This window comes from Melanerpes formicivorus, unplaced genomic scaffold (assembly GCF_026170545.1).
Source record: "Melanerpes formicivorus ecotype bairdi unplaced genomic scaffold, bMelFor1.0.p_v2 SCAF_73, whole genome shotgun sequence".
Classification (NCBI taxonomy): domain Eukaryota; kingdom Metazoa; phylum Chordata; class Aves; order Piciformes; family Picidae; genus Melanerpes; species Melanerpes formicivorus.
Window position 1 is genome coordinate 2,593,595 of NW_027142425.1, and position 20,863 is coordinate 2,614,457.

Genomic DNA, 20,863 nt, shown 5'->3' on the forward strand with positions numbered 1-20,863 from the left:
AGCCTGCAATTGACAGGGATGTGCCCAGGGCTGAGCCACCATCCTGCTTTGCTTGGCAACCAGCCCCCATCTCATCCCTGGACACTTGCCCCAAGTGCAGCCACCCCAGGGGTACCAGGCACCATCCCACCCCCAGGGCACCTGCCCCAAGTGCAGCCCTGGTGCCAGCCCCCATCCCCAGGTGCCACTGCCTTTGCTGAAGCCCCAGCCAGTGGAAAGCACCAAAAGCCTCCCCCACACCACATCTCCCCACATCTCTGCCTCTCTGAAACACCTGCAGGGGTGGGGAATCAACCACCTCCCCAGGCAGCCTGTGCCAGGCTTGGAGAACCCTTGCAGAGAATAGAATCACAGAACTGTCAGGGTGGGAAGGGAGCTCAAGGCTCAGCCAGTTCCAACCCCCCTGCCATGGGCAGGGACACCTCACACTGCAGCAGGTTGCTCACAGCCACATCCAGCCTGGCTGCAAACACCTCCAGGCAGGAGGCTTCCACCACCTCCCTGGGCAACCTGTGCCAGGCTCTCACCACCCTCATGGGGAACAACTTAGTTTCATAGTTTCATAGTTTCATTCAGGGTTGGAAGGGACCACAAGGATCATATAGTTCCAAGCCCCCTGCCATGGGCAGGGACACCCCACACTACATCAGCCTGGCCACAGCCTCATCCAGCCTGGGCTCAAACACCTCCAGGGATGGGGCCTCAACCACCTCCCTGGACAACCCATTCCAGGGCTTCACCATTCTCATGGGGAAGAACTTCCTCCTCACCTCCAGCCTCAATCTCCCCACCTCCAGCTTCATTCCATTCCCCCTAGTCCTATCACTACCTGAGATCCTGAGCAGTCCCTCCCCAGCCTTCCTGTAGCCTCCTTCAGATACTGGAAGGCCACAATGAGGTCACCTGGGAGCCTTCTCTTCTGCAGACTGAACAGCCCCAACTCCTTCAGTCTGTCCTCACAGGAGAGGTGCTCCAGCCCTCTGCTCATCCTCCTGGCCCTTCTCTGGACACATTCCAGCACCTCCACATCCCTCTTGCAATAGGGGCTCCAGAACTGGACACAGTACTCCAGGTGGGGTCTCAGCAGAGCTGAGCAGAGGGGGAGAATCACCTCCCTTGCCCTGCTGGCCACACTTCTCCTGATGCAGCCCAGGATCTGATTGGCTTTCTGGGCTGCAAGTGCACACTGAGAGCTCCTGTTGAGCTTCTCCTCCCCCAGCACCCCCAAGTCTCTCTCCTTAGGGCTGCTTTCCAGCCACTCACTGCCCAGCCTGGATTTGTGCCTGGGATTGCCTCGACCCAGATGCAGGACCCTGCACTTGCTCTTGTTGAACTACATGAGGTTGGCTTGTGCCCACCTCTCCAGCCTGTCAAGGTCCCTCTGGATGGCAACTTCTTCCTCACATCCAATCTCAATCTCCCCACTTCTAGTTTTGCTCCATCCCCCCCACTCCTATCACTCCCTGACACCTTCAAAAGTCCCTCAACAGAGTCATAGAATTGTTAGGGTTGGAAGGGACCTCAAGGACCATCTCCAGCCTGAACCTGCCGTGGGACAACCTGAGGTCACCTCCCCTCACCCTGTCACTTGCTGCTGAGTGGAAGAGCCTGACCCGCACCTGGCTCTGACCTCCTTCTGCTCAGGGAGCTGCGGAGCTGCCGCTCAGCCGGGAGCTGTCCCAAGCTCTCTGCAAATCCCCGCAGAGCCGGCGGCTCCTAATCGGCTTTCTGTGCCCGGCGCCTGGGTGCCCCCGGGGCGTGCTGCGGGCAGGGCCGGCGGATCCCCTCTCGGCGTGCCCCCAGCGCCCTGCCATGCCGGCGGCTCGCCTCGCCACAAGGTACAGCCTCTCTTTCGTGCCCCCTTCTCTCCTCTCGGCCGGCTGCCGGTCATGTTGTTGCTCGTCACCTTCGCATTCACCTGTGCAGCAGAGGCCGGGCTGAGCCCCAACCTGTCCGACTCCTGCCCCAGCATGTGCAGCTGCGCTCCCCAGGAGGTCATCCGCTGCAGCAGGGCCGGGCTGAGAGCCCTCCCCGCCGAAATCGCAGCCTCCACCACCTCCCTCAACCTCTCCAACAACTACCTGCGGATCCTCGGCGCCGGCACCTTCCAGAACCTGACCTCCCTGCACAGCCTCTGGCTGGACGGCAACAACCTGACCTTCCTGTCGCCGGGCACCTTCCAGGCGCTGGGCAGGCTGCGGGAGCTGCACCTCAGCAGGAACTCCCGCCTCACCTACCTGCACGCCAACACCTTCAGGGGGCTCCCGAACCTCGTCAGCCTGGACCTCTCCCACTGCAACATCTTCGAAGTCCACCCTCTGCTCTTCTCCCACCTGCCCTCCCTGGAGAGGCTCGACCTGGCCTCCAACAACATGCGCTACGTGCCCCAGGCCTTCCACAACCTCTCCAGCCTCACCAGGCTGTCCCTGGAGGGCAACCACATCGAAGCCATCGGCAGGGACTCCCTGAAGGACCTGGGGGCCCTCAGCGACCTGAATCTGCGGAAGAACCGGATCTGGATCATCCAGAGCGGCGCTTTCAGCCGGCTGCTCAGGCTGGGAGTGTTAAATTTAGGGCACAACTTCGTGGCCGATTTGCCTAATGAGCTTTTCGAGGGCTTGATCCGGCTCAGGACCATGCACCTGGAAGCCAACAGGATCAGCGCCGTGGGCTGCGCCTTCAGGCGCCTCCTGAGCCTGAGGAGCCTCTACCTGAACAACAACCAGATCTCCTCCGTCTCGGGCTCTGCTTTCCTGGACTTACACCAGCTGCACTTCCTTCACCTGGGCAGGAACAACCTGAGCTCGCTCCCCGCGGGGCTGCTGGCAGAGCTGCCCAAGCTGAAGCGCGTCCTGCTGGCCCACAACCCCTGGCGATGCGACTGCGGGATGCTGTGGTTCTGGCTGCGGACGGCCGGGCGCCGGGGAGCTGTCCAAGGGCTGCCCTGCGCCTTCCCGGGCCCCAACAGCTCCCTGCCTCTGGATGCCCTGGCAGGCTGTGCAGTGCCACCTGAGCCGGCAAGCGAAGACAAGTGCCGGGTGGCTGGCACCAGCCTGGCTCCAGGGCCCCCTCCCCTCGCCAGCAGGGTGGTCCTGCTGGCGCTCCTCTGCCAGGTGTGGTGGCTGCCCAGGGGCTGGGACACCTCCCTGGCCACCTTTTGGTGATGTTTAAATAGAGATTTACTGCTGATGGGTTCCTCCCCGGCCCTTGCTCTCTGTTTCTCACCACGGGTGGGGTTTGTATGGAAAGAGAAGGAGTTTACTGTGCCAGAATAAAGGCTTCCTTCACACACACTGCTCAGATCTGGAATGCTGATATCACAACAGAGCATCAATGAATAGAATAGAATAGAATAGAATAGAATAGAATAGAATAGAATAGAATAGAATAGAATAGAATAGAATAGAATAGAATAGAATAGAATAGAATAGAATAGAATAGAATAGAATAGAAGAATAGAATAGGATAGGATAGGATAGGATAGGATAGGATAGAATAGAATAGAATAGAATAGAATAGAATAGAATAGAATAGAATAGAATAGAATAGAATAGAATAGAATAGAATAGAATAGAATAGAATAGAATAGAATAGAATAGAATAGAATAGAATTAACCAGGTTGGAAAAGACCTGAGTGATCATCAGGTCCAACCTATCACCCAGCACCATCTGATCAACTCAACCATGGCACCAAGTGCCTCACCCAGGCTCTTCTTAGACACTTTCAGTGATGGTGATTCCACCACCTCCCTGGGCAGCACATTCCAAGGGCAAATCTCACTTCCTGGGAAGAATTTCTTCCTCACCTCCAGCCTAAACCTCCCCTGGCACAGCTTCAGACTGTGTCCTCTTGTTCTGGTGCTGGCTGCCTGGGAGAAGAGACCAACCCCCACCTGGCTACAACCTCCCTTCAGGGAGTTGTAGATGGCAAGAAGGTCTCCCCTGAGCCTCCTCTTCTCCAGGCTAAATGTTCACATCCAAAAGAGAAGCTCCCATGAGCAAGTTCAGGCCTGGGGGGGGGTGGTGGTGGTGGTGTTTTGCTGGGCAATGTGGAGCTGGGAAGCATGGCCCCAGTACAGCCTCTGCCCCCTCACCCCCCAACCCATTCCCATGTGGTCTGTCAGGCTCAGGCTGCCTTCCTGTGCCCAGCTGTGGTAAGCACTGCTGAAGCAGGGCTGAATTGCAGGTGTTCCAGCACAGCTGGAGGCCCTGCAAAAGGCTCACCCCAGCAGCATCTGTGTGGAGGTGCAGTAGGTCCCACAGCTGCCACATCCTCACACTTTGCCCTCAGAATGCAAAGCAGTCTTGGAGGGGTGAGCAAAAAATGTCATGGAATCACAGAACCATTTTGGTTGGAAAAGCCTTTGCAGCTCATCCAGCCCAAACACTCTCTAACTCTTACCAAGGCTGCTGCTAAACCGTGGCACTCAGCACCACAGCTCTGCCTCTTTCAAACACCTCCAGGCCTGGGGGATTCAACCACCTCCCTGGGCAGCCTGTGCCAGGCTTTGAGAACCCTTCCAGTGAAGAAGTTTCTCCTCATGTCCAACCTAAACCTCCCCTGGGGCAGCTTGAGGCCATTTCCTCTCACCCTCTCGCTTGTGACTAGGGAGAAGAGGCTGCCAGCAGGTGAAACATGCTGGCTCCCAGAACACTGAGCCTCAGCCTCAGAGCACTGTACCCCTGCAAAGGCTTCCTTTGCCTAAGGGATGGTCTGCATGAGTTATGTCACCACTGCATTCTGTCAGTGAGCTCCAATGTGGCATCACACCAGTGCCATACCCCCCCTCAGGCCACCCACCTCCAGCTGCTGGGAGACACTGCTGGGTCATCAAGATGCTTCCATCACAGAAGCATGGATAGAATCACCCAGGTTGGAAGGTGTTTTGTTCAGGCTTTGGTTATGAATTAGGAATATGGAATGAGTTGCACCAACCTCACTCTCAAGAATTTCTTCCTCCTCTCCAGTCTCAGCCTCTCCTCTCCCAGCTCAAAGCCATTGTTCCTCATCCTGGCACTCCCAGCCCTTGTCCAAAGTCCCTCCCCAGCTCTCCTGGAGTCCCTTCAGGTAATGGAAGGCTGCTCTGAGGTCTACCTGGAGCCTTCTCTCCTCCAGGCTGAACAGCCCCAACTCTCTCAGCCTGTCCCCTCAGAGGAGGTTCTTCATCCTCTGATTGTCTTGGTGGCCTCCTCTGGACCCTCTCCAGCAGCTCCAGGTCCTCCTTGTGCTGGGGGCCCCAGAACTGGAGGCAGTGCTGCAGGTGGGGTCTGAGCAGAGCAGAGGGGCAGAATCCCCTCCCTGTGCTGCTGCTCTCCCTGCTCTGGCTGCAGCTCAGCACACGGCTGGAAGCACACAGAAGGGTAGCCACTGCTGTTCTTTGCAGCTCTTTGGGTTTTGCCCTCCAAGATGTATTCAGTGATGATTTCTCACCTGCTGTGCCAAAGGAAGGCCGCCCAGACAACACTGCAGGGAAATGAGCAGGTTTCCAGACCTCCAGACCATTGCCTCTGCACAAACACTTGCCACATGACAGATGCCCTGTTCACTGAGCACTCAGAAGGCAGCAAGAGGGCAGACCATGTGGCACACACAACCTTTGTCCCTATCCTTAGGGGAGCTATCCCAAGCCAATAAGGGATAAGAGAGAAATAAACCTTTGCTTAGTGCTGAGAACAAACAGAGCAGCACATGGACAGAACAGGACCTGGGGACAACAGGATGCCCACGGGGCAGCAATGTGCCCTCATGGCCAAGAAGGCCAAGATCATCCTGGGGTGCCTCAAGAAGTGTGGCCAGCAGGTTGAGGGAGGTTCTTCTGCTTTTGTCTGCCATGGTGAGGCCATATCTGGAGTATTGTGTCCAGGTTTGGGCTCCCCAGTTCCAGAGGGACAGGGACTTGCTAGAGAGGGTACAGCAAAGGGCTACAGAGATGCTGAGGGGACTGGAACAGCTCTGATGAAGAAAGGCTGAGAGAATTGGGGCTGTTTAGTTTGGGAGGGATGAGTGCCCAGAGGCTGGAGCCAGGCTCTGCTGGGTGCTGCCCAATGCCAGCACAAGGGGCAGTGGTGGAAGCTGAGGCAGAGGAAGTGGCAGAGGATCTCAGGTAGTGATAGGACTAGGGGGAATGGAATGAAGCTGGAGGTGGGGAGATTGAGGCTGGAGGTGAGGAGGAAGTTCTTCCCCATGAGAGTGGTGAAGCCCTGGAATGGGTTGTCCAGGGAGGTGGTTGAGGCCCTGTCCCTGGAGGTGTTTAAGCCCAGGCTGGCTGAGGCTGTGGCCAGGCTGATGTAGTGTGGGGTGTCCCTGGCCATGGCAGGGGGGTTGGAACTAGAAGATCCTTGTGGTCCCTTCCAACCCTGAATGATACTATGATGAAGTGCCATGGACACAGGAGGAAACATTTTGTCCCTGTGAGGGTGCCAGAGCCCTGGAGCAGGCTGCCCAGGGGGGCTGTGGAGTCTCCCTCTCTGGAGGTATTCCAACCCCACCTGGATGTGTTCCTGTGTGAGCTGCTCTAGGTGACCCTGCTGTGGCAGGGGCTTGGACTGGATGAGCTCTGGAGGTCCCTTCCAGCCCCTCACATTCTGTGACTCTGTGCTTTTGCTTGCAGAGGAGGCAGCTGTGTCTGTTCCCACAGGCAGAGGAGGAACCTTTTGTTTTCTCATCTTCCAGCAACTGTAGCTGGAAAATGTTGGGATGTAAATCCCAATCTGAAGTTGCACTGAGCCTGTCCAGATTTAGAAAGACCTTGAGCTGGAGCTATCAGGGTCTGCTCAGTGTGCTTCTCAGTGCCTCCTGGTCTTAGTTTATGCCCAGGGATTGCTCTGTTTGCATTGTTCCCTTGAGTGCTGATCTCTCTCCTGGCTACAGCCTCCCTTCAGGTAGTTGTAGAGAGCAATGAGGTCTCCCCTGAGCCTCCTCTTCTCCAGGCTAAGCAACCCCAGCTCCCTCAGCCTCTCCTCACAGGGCTGTGCTCCAGACCCCTCCCCAGCTTTGTTGCCCTTCTCTGGACACATTCAAGTGTCTCATTGTCCTTCTTAAACTGAGGGGCCCAGAACTGGACACAGGACTCAAGGTGTGGCCTAACCACACAGGGCACAATGACCTCCCTGCTCCTGCTGGCCACACTCTTCCTGATGCAGGCCAGGAGGCCATTGGCCTTCTTGGCCCCCTGGGCACACTGCTGGCTCCTGTTCAGCTGCTGTCAATCAGCACCCCCAGGTCCCTCTCTGCCTGGCTGCTCTCAGCCACTCTGACCCCAGCCTGTAGCACTGCCTGGGGTTGCTGTGGCCAATGTGCAGAACCCGGCACTTGGATGTGTTCATCCTCGTGCCCTTGGACTCACTCTGCCCATCTGTCCAGCCTGGCTAGGTCCCGCTGCAGAGCCCTGGTTTGGTTGGTTGGTTGGTTGTGGGGAGTTTGTTTTGCTTTGCTTTGGTGTCGTTGTTGGTTTTTTTCTTTGGGGGGTGTGTGTGTGTGTGTGTGTGTGTGTGTTATTGTTTGTTGTTGTTGTTTGCCATTGAAACATCTGAACTGCTGGAAGGTTTCCCCGGCTCAGCCCCTGCTCTCCGGCTGCTTGCAAGAGCTAATTCCTTCCCCTCCCACGCCACCGCCTGGTGAAGCCCCGAACAGGAGCCCAACTAAAGCTGCTGTGCTTCAGAGCAGCGGTGATGGCAGCACCGAGCTGCGCCCCAGGCTGCCTGCCAAGACCCCTGGGAAGGGGGTTTAAACCCCCACAAAAAAAAAACCACCAAAAATAATGACTCTTTCAAGGGCTACAAGAAAAACTTCCACCGAAGCAGCCAGGCTGCTCCCATCCAAACCCTGGAGATCACAGAGTGACAGAATGCATTGGGCTAGAAGAGAGCCTCAAAAGTCATCCTGAGGTGACCCTAAAGGGATACTTGAGAGAGTCCAAGGGAGGGCTACAAGGATGCTCTCCAGCAGATCCCTGTGCTGGAGTTTCCATACACTGCCCCTTCTCCTATCCCAGGGTGCAACTGAGCAGAGCCTGTCCCCTCCCTCCTGACCCCCAGCTCTCAGATATTGATAGACATTGATCAGATCCCTGTCAGCCTTCTCCTCTCCAGACCAAACAGCCCCAGGGCTCTCAGCCTCTCCTCACCAGGCAGTGCTGCAGTCCCTTCAGCATCCTTGGAGCCCTCCCTTGGACTCTCTCCAGCAGATCCCTGTCCCTCCTGAACTGGGGAGCCCAGACCTGGATGCAGGATTCCAGGTGAGGTCTCAGCAAGGCAGAATAGAGGGGGAGGAGGGGGCCAATCTCTCTTGCTGGGAAGAATTTCTTCCTAACATCCAGCCTGAACCTCTCCTGGCATAGCTTGAGACTGTGTCCTCTTTTTAGAATAGAATAGAATTAACCAGGTTGGAAAAGACCTGAGTGATCATCAGGTCCAACCTATCACCCAACAGCATCTGATCAACTCAACCATGGCAGCAAGTGCCTCTTCCAGGCTCTTCCTGAACACCTCCAGGGATGGTGACTCCACCACCTCCCTGGACAGCACATTCCAATGGCCAATCTCTTTCTGAGACCTTCTTCCTCACCTCCAGCCTAAACCTCCCCTGACACAGCTTGAGACTGTGTCCTCTTGTTCTGGTGCTGCTTGCCTGGGAGAAGAGACCAACCCCCATCTGGCTACAACCTCCCTTCAGGTAGCTGTAGAGAGCAAGAAGGTCTCCCCTGAGCCCCCTCCTCTCCAGGCTAAGCAACCCCAGCTCCCTCAGCCTCTCCTCACAGGGCTGTGCTCCAGACCCCTCCGAGCTTTCTTGCCCTTCTCTGGACAGCATCTCAACAGCTTTCCCAAACTGAGGAGGCTGAGGGTGCTGGAGCCCTGCAGCAAGGCTGCCCGGGGAGGCTGTGGACTCTCCTTCTGCGGAGACATGAGGTCTGTGGTGACAGGTTGGACTCGATGATCCTCGAGGTCTCTTCCAACCTTAGTGATACTGTGACACTGTGACTTTCAAGCCTCCCACCTAGCTGCCAGGCCAGGCCAGGCCAGGCTGGCCCCTGCTGGGTCAGGGTGAAGAACTCCCGAAGCTGGCAGCCAAAGGCCTTTTTGGGTTCGCTTTGGAATTATCATTTATTATCATTATTTATTTCAACTAATGCTTTGCCACCATATTACATCACTTGGAATAGCTCAGGATAGCAAATATGATCTCTCCCCACCCCTCCCCTCCACCCCCCCCCCCAAAAAAAATATATAGCAAAGAGCTTGCCAAAGCAAGATAATAAACTCTATGGGCACAGCATCTTCCCTTCTTTGGCGACGTCGCTCCCTTGGATCTGTAAAAAATAGCTTCTGCTTTCTTTTGGTTTCCTTTCCTTTGCTTTGTTTTGCTTTCTTCTTGCTCTGTTTTGCTTTGCTTTGCTTTTTAATCTCTGTCCCAGCACCTTTCCTGGGCAGGTTTTCCTTCCACCCCCCCCTCACCCCCACTAAAACCCTCACCACAGTGCGGCCTTGGGTTCCGTATCCAACAGCACTTTAAATTAAAACCATAATAACCAACCAACCAACCCCTCCCCCACCCCTCTCCCTCCCCAGAAAAAAAAAGAACAAAAAAAGTGAATAGTTTTCATGCAGATCTTCCTCTAAAAGTCCTTTCCCAGGTGCACAGAGCTGGGCCAAGAGGCCTCCAGAACTGCATTCACTTTTTCCCCTTCCCAGGTGGTAACCCTGCCCCCAGCAACCTGGGATCTTTCTTCTGCAAGAGCTCCAAGGGTGGTGGGGTTTGCATAGAGGACTTTAAGGGGGTGGGGAGGGGGCAAATCCACACCACCACACAAAAAAAGTCACCCCCAAAGGCCTCTTTTTGTGAGCAGCCAGAGGAAGAACAAACACAATCAATCAAACACAAGCCCTGCCAGGGCGGATTTGCCTTCGTGAGGTTAAGGTGTAGGGAGAAGCACCGTGGCCAGAGAAGCCCAGAGGGAGATCCCATCTGCCCAGCACCAGAGGGAGATTCCCATCTTCCTGACACCAGAGGGAGAGAGATTCCCATCTTCCTAAACCCAAGGGAAGATCCCATCTGCCCAACACCAGATGCGAATTCCATCGCCTCAGCAGCAAGGGAAGCTCCAATCTGCCCAATTCCATCTCCCCAACACCAGATGAAGACTCCATCCCAGCTTCCCAATTCCATGTTCACAGCAGCAGAGGGGGATCCCATCTGCTCAACACCATGGGAAGATCCCATCTTCCTAATCCCATTTTCCCAACACCAGAGGGAGATTCCCATCTTCCTGACACCAGAGGGAGAGAGATTCCCATCTTCCTAAACCCAAGGGAAGATCCCAGCTGCCCAACACCAGATGCAAATTCCATCTCCCCAACACCATGGGAAGATCCCACCTTCCTAATCCCATCTTCCCAATACCAGATGAAGATTCCATCTTCCCAACAGCAGAGGGAGATCCCAGCTTCCTAATCCCATCTTTCCAACACCAGATGAAGACTCCATCTTCCCAACACCATGGGAAGATCCCATCTGCTTAATCCCATATTCCAAACACCAGAGGGAGATTCCCATCTTCCTAAACCCAAGGGAAGATCCCATCTGCCCAACACCAGATGCAAATTCCATCTCCCCAACAGCAGGGGAAGCTCCAATCTGCCCAATTCCATCTTCCCAACACCAGAGGGAGATCCCATCTGCCTATCTTCCCTTTGTCAGTGAGCACTGCAAGCTGGCCTGCAGGCCCCAACTTGTACTCAAGCTTCATTTGCAGAGTTAAGGAAGAAATCAAAGCCAGCTTGGACTCTATGGATTGCAGAGAGGAACTGGATTGGTTTCTATTACAACTCAACCACCTTTGAGAGCTCTCAGGGGATATAAAAAAATAGAAGAAGGAGAAAAAAGAGGAAAGAAGAGGAAAGAAGAGGAAAAGAAGAGGAAAAGAAGAGGAAAAGAAGAGGAAAGAAGAGGAAAGAAGAGGAAAAGAAGGGAAGATGAGAAAGGAAAGAAGAGGGAAAGAAGAGGGGGAAAAAGAGGAAAGAAGAGGAAAAAAAGGAAGAGAAAAAAGGAAAGAAGAAAAAAGGAAAGAAGAGGAAAAAAGAGGAAAAAAGGAAAGAAGAGGAAAAAAGAGGAAAAAAGGAAAGAAGAGGAAAAAGGAAAGAAGAGGAAAAAGGAAAGAAGAGGAAAAAGGAAAGAAGAGGAAAAAGGAAAGAAGAGGAAAAAGGAAAGAAGAGGAAAAAGGAAGAAAAAAGAGGAAAGAAGAAGAAAAAAGGAATGAAGAAGAAAAAAGAGGAAAGAGAAAAAAGGAAAGAGAAAAAAGGAAAGGAGAAAAAAGGAAGAGAAAAAAAGGAAATAAGAGGAAAAAAGGAGAGAAGAGAAAAAGAAAGGAAAGAAGAGGAAAAGAAAGGAAAGAAGAGGAAAAGAAAGAAGAGGAAAAGAAAGGAAAGAAGAGGAAAAGAAAGGAAAGAAGAGGAAAAGAAAGGAAAGAAGAGGAAAAGAAAGAAGAGGAAAGAAAGGAAAGAAGAGGAAAAGAAAGGAAAGGAGAGAGAAAGCAAGGAAAGAAGAGGGAAAGAAAGGAAAGAAGATAAAAAGAAAGGAAAGAAGAGGGAAAGAAAGGAAAGAAGAGAAAAAGAAAGGAAAGAAGAGAAAAAGAAAGGAAAGAAGAGGAAAAGAAAGGAAAGGAGAGAAAAAGAAAGGAAAGGAGAAAGCAAGGAAAGAAGAGGAAACGAAAGGGAAGAAGAGGAAAATAAAGGAAAGGAGAGAGAAAGCAAGGAAAGAAGAGGGAAAGAAGGGAAAGAAAGGAAAGAAGAGGAAAAGAAAGGAAAGGAGAGAGAAAGCAAGGAAAGAAGAGGGAAAGAAAGGAAAGGAGAGAAAAAGAAAGGAAAGGAGAAAGCAAGGAAAGAAGAGGGAAAGAAAGGAAAGAAGAGAACATAAAAAGCCCCCAAATACGCAGGGCGCAATCTGAGCAGTAACGGCCCGAAAGCAAGCTGCAGGGGTGGTGTGAATGCATTTCTGTGCGCTCTGGGGGCAGCTCAGCTCTCCTCTGGGCCAGGAGCCTGGCTGCTGGTTCCAGCTCCTCTCCCTGGGAAGGTGGCTAAGAGGTTTCCCTTGCAAAGCACCGCCCAAAGTCCCGGGAGCTCGGCCGGCGGGGCGGCCGGCGGCGCCTCAGCGTGCTGGCTGCTGAGCTGCTCCTCGTGCACCCAGGGGGGCAGGCTGGGGCTTGGGTTTTTTTTTTGCTGCATTTTTATTTCTCTCTCTCTTTTTTTTTTTTTTCCATTTTTTTTTCTCTTTTTTTTTTGGTTTCTAAACTTTTCTTTTATTTTCCTTTTTTCTGTCTTCTCCTTTCCGAGGCTCAGCGCTTTTATACTCTCTTCATCCCTCTGCCCATCAAGCAGGCAAACACCGTCATGACCATCTTGGGTTTCACCTCCACCAGGTCTTCTGGGAGGGCATAAACTCTGGCACCAATCCTTCTTGCCATGGACACTGCATACCTAAAGAGCAGGGGGAAAAAACAACAGGGGGGGGTCAGACCTGGGATGGGATGGGATTGGAGATAGAATAGGATAGGAGATAGGATAGGATAGGAGATAGAAAATAGAATAGGATAGGAGGGAAGGGAAGGTTTGGGAAGGGAAGGTAAGGTTTGGGAAGGGAAGGTTTGGGAAGGGAAGGTTTGGGAAGGGAAGGTTTGGGAAGGGAAGGGAAGGGAAGGTTTGGGAAGGGAAGGTTTGGGAAGGGAAGGTTTGGGAAGGGAAGGGAAGGTTTGGGAAGGGAAGGGAAGGGAAGGTTTGGGAAGGGAAGGGAAGGTTTGGGAAGGTTTGGGAAGGTTTGGGAAGGGAAGGTTTGGGAAGGGAAGGTTTGGGAAGGGAAGGGAAGGTTTGGGAAGGGAAGGTTTGGGAAGGGAAGGTTTGGGAAGGGAAGGTTTGGGAAGGGAAGGTTTGGGAAGGGAAGGGAAGGGAAGGGAAGGGAAGAGAAGGGAAGGGAAGGGAAGGGAAGGGAAGGGAAGGGAAGGGAAGGGACGAGGTTGGAAGAGGCCTTCAAGATCATCCCATCCAACCTATCATCCAACACCACTTAAACAACTAACCCATGGCACCAAGCACCCCATCAAGTCTCCTCCTGAACACCTCCAGTGATGGTGACTCCACCACCTCCCTGGGCAGCCCATTCCAATGGGCAATCACTCTCTCTGTGTAGAATTTCTTCCTCACCTCCAGCCTAAACCTCCCCTGGCACAGCTTGAGACTGTGTCTTCTTGTTCTGGTGCTGGGTGCCTGGGAGAAGAGACCAACCCCCACCTGGCTACAGCCTCCCTTCAGGGAGTTGGAGAGAGCAAGAAGGTCTCCCCTGAGCCTCCTCTTCTGCAGGCTAAGCAACCCCAGCTCCCTCAGCCTCTCCTCACAGGGCTGTGCTCCAGACCCCTCCCCAGCTTTCTTGCCCTTCTCTGGACTCGTTCCAGCATCTCAACTTCTTTCCTAACCTGAGGAGCCCAGAACTGGACACAGGACTCAAGGTGTGGCCTCAGCAGTGCAGTGTACAGGGGCAGAATGACCTCCCTGCTCCTGCTGGCCACACTGTTCCTGATGCAGGCCAGGATGCCATTGGCCCTCTTGGGGGGGCCTGCAGGCTCATGTTCAGCCTACCATCAACCAGCACCCCCAGGTCCCTCTCTGCCTGGTTGCTCTCAGCTACTCTGACCCCAGCCTGTAGCATTGCCTGGGGCTGCTGTGGCCAATGTGCAGAACCTGGCACTTGGATGTGTTCAATCTCCTGCCCTTGGACTCTGCCCATCTGTCCAGCCTGTCCAGGTCCCTCTGCAGAGCCTCTCTACCCTCCAGCAGATCAACTCCTGCCCCCAGCTTGGTGTCATCTGCAAGTTTACTGCTGATGGACTCAATGGCCTCATCCAGATCATCGATGAAGATGTTAAAGAGCACAGGGCCCAGCACTGCTCCCTGGGGCACACCACTGGTGCCTGGCTGCCAGCTGGCTGTGGCACCATTCACCACCACTCTCTGGGCTCAGCCTCCAGCCAGTTCCTAACCCTATGCAGTGTGCTCCCATCCAAGCCAGGGGCTGACAGCTTGGCCAGGAGTTTGCTACCAAGCAATCACAAACCAACTCAATGGCAATGAAGGACAAGGCAAGATCTGCAGGGGACCTCCAGGCAGGCTGGGGAGGGACTGTCCAGAAGGCCTTTGGGGATAGGGTGAGGGGAAATGGTTTGAAAGTGGAGCAGGACAGAGTTAGGTTGGACATCAGCAGTAAGTGGTGGCAGCTGCACCACATCCATGCAGCTTTTAGACCCCTCAGGGGTGGTGACTCCACCACCTCCCTGGGCAGCCTGGGACAGTGCCTGAGAACCCTTGAGGGGAAGAAGTTTTTCCTAACATCCAACCTGAACCTCCCCAGGCACAACTTGAGGCTGTTCCCTCTTGTACTCTCACTTGTTGCATGTGAGAAGAGACCAACCCCCACCACCTCCCTGGGCAGCCTAGGACAGTGCCTGAGGCTCCTTGCTGGGCAGACATTGCCCCTTCACACTTCCCTTCACTGTCCTTTCCTTTAGGTCCTGCAGCTGGGGCAGGGCAATCCCAGGCACTGACACAGGCTGGGCAGGGACTGGCTTGAGAGCAGCCCTGAAGAAAAGGCCTTGGGGGTGCTGGGGGAGGAGAAGCTCAACAGGAGCCAGCAGTGAGCACTTGCAGCCCAGAGCAGAGCCTGGGCTGCAGCAAGAGAAGTGTGGCCAGCAGGGCCAGGGAGGGGATTCTGCCCCTCTGCTCCACTCTGCTGAGACCACAGCTGCAGCTCTGGGGCCAGCTCTGGAGCCTCTGTGCCAGGAAGGCTCTGGAGGTGCTGGAAGGTGTCCAGAGCAGGGCCACGAGGACGAGCAGAGGGCTGGAGCTGCTCTGCTGTGAGGACAGACTGAGGGAGTTGGGGTTGTGCAGTCTGGAGAGGAGAAGGCTGAGGAGACCTAATTGTGGCCTTCCAGTGTCTGCAGGGGGCTCCAAGAAAGCTGGGGAGGGACTTTGGGCAAGGGCCTGTAGTGCCAGGATGAGGGACAATGGCTTTGAGCTGGGAGAGGGGAGATTGAGACTGGAGATGAGGAAGAAGTTCAAGAGAGTGAGGGTGGGGAGACACTGGCACAGGCTCCCAATGGCCATACCTGAAACTGGACAAGCTAAGGTGATTCAGCAAGACATGAGACATGCAAGGGTTCCCCTTCAAACCCTCCTGTGCCTGAACAAACAGGTGATCAGCAGCACCTGATTGCTGAGAACTGCTTGGGCTGCTCTGCATATCTCTTAACAGGCAAGGGAGTCCAGCCACCAGCTTCCTCCAGAATATGGATGAGAAGCTGGCCAGGAGCAGGCAGGGTGAGACTGCAGCACAGAAGGCAAATCCCAGCCTGGGCTGCATCCAAAGCAGCACTGCCAGAGACCCAGAGAGGTGATTCTGCCTCTTTGCTCTGCTCTGCTGAGACCTCACCTGCAGGGCTGTGTGCAGCTCTGGAGCCCTCAGCACAGGAAGGACCTGGAGCTGCTGGAGAGGGTCCAGAGGAGGCCATGAAAATGCTCAGGGTGTTGGAGCAGCTCTGCCATGAGGACAGGCTGAGGGAGCTGGGGGTGTTCAGCCTGGAGAAGAGAAGGCTCCAGGCAGACCTAAGAGCAGCCTGGCAGGACCTGAAGGGGACTACAAGAAGGATAGAGAGAGACTGCTTGCAAAGGCCTGCAGGGACAGGACCAGGAGCAGTGGCTTCAAACCAGAGCAGAGCAGATTGAGATTGGATGTGAGGAACAAGTTCTGCACCATAAGGGTGGTGGAACACTGGAAGAGGTTGCCCAGGGAGGTGGTTGAGACTCCATCCCTGGAGATATTCAAGGTGAGGCTGGACAGGGCTCTGGGCAACCTGATCTAGTTGGGGATGTCCCTGCTGACTGCAGTGGGGTTGGACTGGATGAGCTTTGGAGATCCCTTCCAGCCTGGACTACTCTGTGATTCTATGGTTCTGAGGCAGCCAAGAGGGCCAATGGCATCCTGGCCTGCATCAGGAACAGTGTGGCCAGCAGGAGCAGGGAGGTCATTCTGCCCCTGTACACTGCACTGGTTAGGCTGCACCAGGAATACTGTGTCCAGTTCTGGGCCCCTCAGTTTAGGAAGGAGGTTGACTTGCTGGAAGGTGTCCAGAGAAGGGCAACAAAGTTGGTGAGGGGCTTGGAACACAGCCCTGTGAGGAGAGGCTGAGGGAGCTGGGGTTGCTCAGCCTGGAGAAGAGGAGGCTCAGGGGAGACCTTCTTGCTCTCTCCAACTCCCTGAAGGGAGGCTGTAGCCAGGTGGGGGTTGGTCTCTTCTCCCAGGCACCCAGCACCAGAACAAGAGGACACAGTCTCAGGCTGCACCAGGGGAGGTTTAGGCTGGAGGTTAGGAAGAAATTCTACACAGAGAGAGTGATTGCCCATGGGAATGTGCTGCCCAGGGAGGTGGTGGAGTCACCATCACTGGAGGTGTTCAGGAGTAGGCTTGACAGGGTGCTTGGTGCCATGGGTTAGTTGATCAGATGGTGTTGGATGATAGGTTGGACACGATGATCTTGAAGGTCTCTTCCAACCTGGTCTGGTCTGGTCTGGTCTGGTCTGGTCTGGTCTATTCTATTCTATTCTATTCTATTCTATTCTATTCCAGCAGCTGCATTCCCAGCAGTGCTGCCAGCCTGAAAAGCACAGCACTGAAGTGTGGTAAAAGCAGCTTGAGGGCAGCACATAGAAGGTTCACTCCTGTCAGGGCAATCCAGCTCTGGAGACAGCAAACTCACTTTGCATTATTGTGTTTGTCATCTTCTGATAGGTGACCTGTCTTCACCAGGTCATAGTTGATACAGCCAGGCTGGATGGCATCAATTAAATCCACAACTGCCAAGCTTGTGCTGATGCTCTTGTCCTGTGGGGAAAGAAGGGAGGCAAAGATGAATGTCTGATTCCTAAAGCACCCTCTTCACCTCATCTGGGCTGCCCTGCAATGTGCAACAAGCTGAGCTTCCATCAGGCCACTTCAGACAGCAGCCCCAGTGATGACCCCCAGCTGCATCAAAGGGAAAACCAAGCTGCTGTTCCACCATGAAGCATGAGGTACTTACTGCAGCTTCCCCCAAGAGCCCTGACAAAGGGAAGCAGTGAGTGATGTGCAGGCAGCAGCAGCTCTGTCCCTCTGAGCACACCCTGACAATTCTCACCTGCAACTGCTCACCAGCTCCTGCCCCTGTGCTTGCCATGGGGGAGAAGAGGAGGCTGGGGGGTGACCTCATTGCTCTCCACAGCTCCCTGAAGGGAGGTTGCAGTGCGGTGGGGCTTGGGCTCTTCTTCCTTCTATCAGGTGATAGGAGGAGAGGAAATGGCCTCAAGTTGCACCAAGGCAGGGTTAGGTTGGAGATGAGGGAAGATGTCTTTGGTGCAAGAGTGGTCAGGGGTTGGCACAGGCTGCCCAGGGAGGTGGTGGAGTCCCCATCCCTGGAGGGGTTCAAGGCACCTGTGGCCATGGAACTTGGGGAAAGAGTTTAGTGGCTATGGTGGGGTTGGACTGGATGATCTTAGAGAGCTTCTCCAACCCAAACAATTCTGTAACTCTATGATCTCAGCCCCCTACCTCTGCCCCTGAGCCCAACCATCCTCCCCTCCTCTACCAACCCATCAGCTTTCTTCCCCCAGTGCTATTCCCTGCCATGGGCAGTCCTAAAAAGCCTCTCTTTGGTAGCCTGAAGCCACTTAGCTCCCAGCACAGACTGAATCCTGTCCTGTTTAAATCCCTTTCTGATGCCCCTGCTCCTCCGCCAGCCAAGCAAATGCTTTTTGGGCACCCCTCTCATTTTTGCATGCAAGAGAGGAACTTGGACCTTGAAGTTCTGGATGGAGGTGGACTTGCCAGCTTCTTTCAGGGTCTGGTTTACCCAGCTGACTATAATGTCATCATTTGCTTTCTGACCATCACCCAGGTCCTCCAGGACATTCAGGGTGTACCTGTGAAGTGGCAGAGAGAAAAGATTAGGGCAAAGTCCCTGGTGAGCAGGCAGCCAGGATGCTCTGTGAGCCCATGGCAGCTTGGGAACTCTTTAAAGTCTCAGCTCTGCTTTTTCCCTTGGCTACTTTGGTTTAAACTCCTTCAGCCAAAAGGAATCAGCATCAACCTCCTCTGAAGTGTGACTTCTGCTAGAGCATTCAGGCTTTCCAGCCTTTCAAACCCTTTCAGATGAGCTCCAAAGATTGCCTAGGCTCAGGACACCTGGGCTCAGGACACCTGTCAAACTGTCCCACCACTGAGCCATAGGGATAGCACATTACCTACAGGTGTGGATCAGCTTACAGGGGAGCATTCTGACCTCCACTGCCAAATAAGGAGCTCCTCTGCAGCTCTAGGTTGAGAGAGGTTCTCCTGCCCCTCTGCCCTGCCCTGCTGAGGCCACAGCTGGAATATTGTGTCCAGTTCTGGGCCTCTCAGCTCAAGAAGGAGCTCAGGGAACTGCTTGAAAGAGTCCAGCACAGAGCCACAAAGATGCTGCAGGCAGTGCAACATCTCCCTCATGAGGAGAGCCTGAGGGAGCTGAGGGCTCTGGAGCTTGGAGAGGAGGAGCCTGAGAGGTGAGCTCCTTGCTGTTGCTAAAGCTGTGCAGGGTGAGTGCCCAGAGGCTGGAGCCAGGCTCTGCTGGGTGCTGCCCAATGCCAGCACAAGGGGCAGTGGTGGAAGCTGAGGCAGAGGAAGTGCCATGGAGACAGGAGGAAACATTTTGTCCCTGTGAGGGTGCCAGAGCCCTGGAGCAGGCTGCCCAGGGGGGCTGTGGAGTCTCCCTCTCAGGAGATATTCCAACCCCACCTGGCTGTGTTCCTGTGTGAGCTGCTCTAGGTGACCCTGCCCTGGCAGGGGGCTTGGACTGGATGAGCTTTTGGGGTCTCTTCCAGCCCCTCACATTCTGTGACTCTGTGATTCTTTTGCTGATATATTTGCATCAACTTAGGATTCCTCAGAAAGAGCAAGAAAAAGGCCAAACAGCTTTACCTGTTGCTAAGTTTTCTCCCTCCCCCCATTCCAGTGCAGAAAGAGGATCTTTATAAAGCAGCCTTGGAAATGTTCCTCTCTCAATCCCCAGTCAGAAGACAAGGCCATGAATGTTGTGCAAATGTCCCTGCATGTGGACCAACTCTGTGCAGGTCAGACAGAGGTGATGCTGGTCAGCAGGATGTTCACAGCTCCACCAGCAGCTTCTCTGCTCCAGGCTTCTACATGCAGCAGGATCAGCTCTGCCACATTTTTGTCCAGCTGTGTCCAAGGACATGGCTTTTACACTCTGCTCTGGTGCTGCAGTGCTCCTGTGGCTAAATAAAACCCCAAAGCCTTCCCAAACTCTGTACTCCAGTCACAGGTTGTCTGTGTTTGAGTCAGGACCTACCTTCTCATCAACTGCCAGACTAAGGCCAGGGTGAGTGTGGGGTTGCCATCATTCAGATCCTGTCCTCCAATGCCAACCAGAGAGAATTTAGCTGGATGCTTCCCCAGGTCCACAGCATAGTTACAGTTTTCTAGCTACACAGGGAAACAAACAAAGAGTTGAAACAGGAAAAGCACTCCCAGGTACACTCACTCCAGTGGGAGACTCAAAGAAGGGGTTTCAGTGCAGAGCCCTGCAGCTGGGCAGGAAGAATAAACTTCCTGGGAGGTGGGAGGACCTGGAGAAGGACCTGGGAGTGCTGGTGGACAAGTTCTGCATGGGACAGCAATGTGCCCTGGGGGCCAAGAAGGCCAAGGGGATCCTGGGGAGCATTCAGAGGAGAGTGTCCAGCAGAGCCAGGGAGGTTCTCCTCCACCTCTACTCTGCCCTGCTGAGACCTCACCTGGAATACTGCATCCAGGTCTGGGCTCCCCAGCTCAGGAGGGACAGGGATCTGCTGCAGAGAGTCCAAGAGAGGGCTCCAAGGCTGCTGAAGGGACTGCAGCACTGCCTGGGGAGGAGAGGCTGAGAGCCCTGGGGCTGTTTGGTCTGGAGAGGAGAAGACTGAGAGGGATCTGATCAATGTCTATCAATAGCGGAGGGCTGGGGGTCAGGAGGGAGGGGACAGGCTCTTTTCAGAGGTGCCCTGGGATAGGACAAGGAGCAATGGACAGAAAGCCCAGCACAGGAGTTTCCACCTCAACATGAGGAGAAACTTCTTCCCTGTGAGGCTCACAGAGCCCTGGAGCAGGCTGCCCAGAGAGGTTGTGGAGTCTCCTTCCCTGGAGCCTTTCCAGCCACATCTGGATGTGCTCCTGTGTGACCTGTGCTGGATTCTATGCTCCTGCAGGGAGGTTGGAGTGGATGATCAGAGGTCCCTTCCAAGCCCTAGCATCCTGTGAGCCTGTGATTCAGTGTGCACAGCTTCTTTTCAAGACTTGAAATTCTCACCTTTTTCATGTTTGCTCCCAGCTTGGGGTATGGAGGTTTATTGACCTTATTCCAGTCAACAGGGACCTTGATCTTTTCATACAGCTGCAGTATTACCAGGGCATCCTGGAGATCACTGGAGTGGGAAACACCAAATGTTCCACGAGTTAAATGTGCTCTGACACACCAAGAATAATTAATGACACTTCACAGCTGTTGCACTTTCAACTACTCTAAAATGAAACCCAGCACAAGAAGGACCTGGAGCTGCTGGAGAGGGTCCAGAGGGGGCCACAAGGGTGATCAGAGGGCTGCAGAACCTCCCCTGTGGGGACAGGCTGGGAGAATTGGGGCTGTTCAGCCTGCCCAGGGAGACCTTAGAGCAGCCTTCCAGTACCTGAAGGGGGCTTCAAGAAAGCTGGGGAGAGACTCTTTTGCCCCTTTCTGCCTCTTTTCCTTTTGCCCCCTTCAGCCTCTT

At 54.3% G+C, this 20,863-nt stretch overlaps 3 protein-coding genes across 6 annotated transcripts in view; 1 reads left to right on the top strand and 2 right to left on the bottom strand.

Moving 5' to 3' along the window:
• AGTR2 (angiotensin II receptor type 2) overlaps positions 1–2,574 on the bottom strand; it is an 18,577-nt gene extending 16,003 nt beyond the window's left edge. Inside the window, exon 1 of one of the 2 annotated variants that reach the window (XM_068163639.1) lies at positions 2,417–2,574. The gene's annotated coding sequence lies outside the window, so the exon portion shown is untranslated. Of the gene's footprint in view, positions 1–2,237 lie in introns of both variants that reach the window. The other variant, XM_068163638.1, reaches the window with a different exon arrangement.
• LOC137453922 (nyctalopin-like) lies at positions 1,737–3,164 on the top strand. The gene has a single exon (XM_068163644.1). The coding sequence runs from the start codon at positions 1,890–1,892 to the stop codon at positions 3,162–3,164; it is 1,275 nt and encodes a 424-aa protein (XP_068019745.1). The 5' UTR covers positions 1,737–1,889.
• Positions 3,165–12,320: 9,156 nt separating this feature from the next.
• The window catches only part of PLS3 (plastin 3), a 104,842-nt gene continuing 96,299 nt past the window's right edge, over positions 12,321–20,863 (bottom strand). For all 3 annotated transcript variants that reach the window (XM_068163640.1, XM_068163642.1, XM_068163641.1), the window contains exons 12-16: positions 20,407–20,521; positions 19,417–19,550; positions 17,869–17,992; positions 16,795–16,919; positions 12,321–12,472 (exon numbers count right to left, since the gene is read on the bottom strand). In XM_068163640.1, coding sequence (XP_068019741.1) covers positions 12,340–12,472; positions 16,795–16,919; positions 17,869–17,992; positions 19,417–19,550; positions 20,407–20,521 — 631 coding nt within the window. In that variant the 3' untranslated portion in view covers positions 12,321–12,339. The remainder of the gene's footprint in view (positions 12,473–16,794; positions 16,920–17,868; positions 17,993–19,416; positions 19,551–20,406; positions 20,522–20,863) is intronic.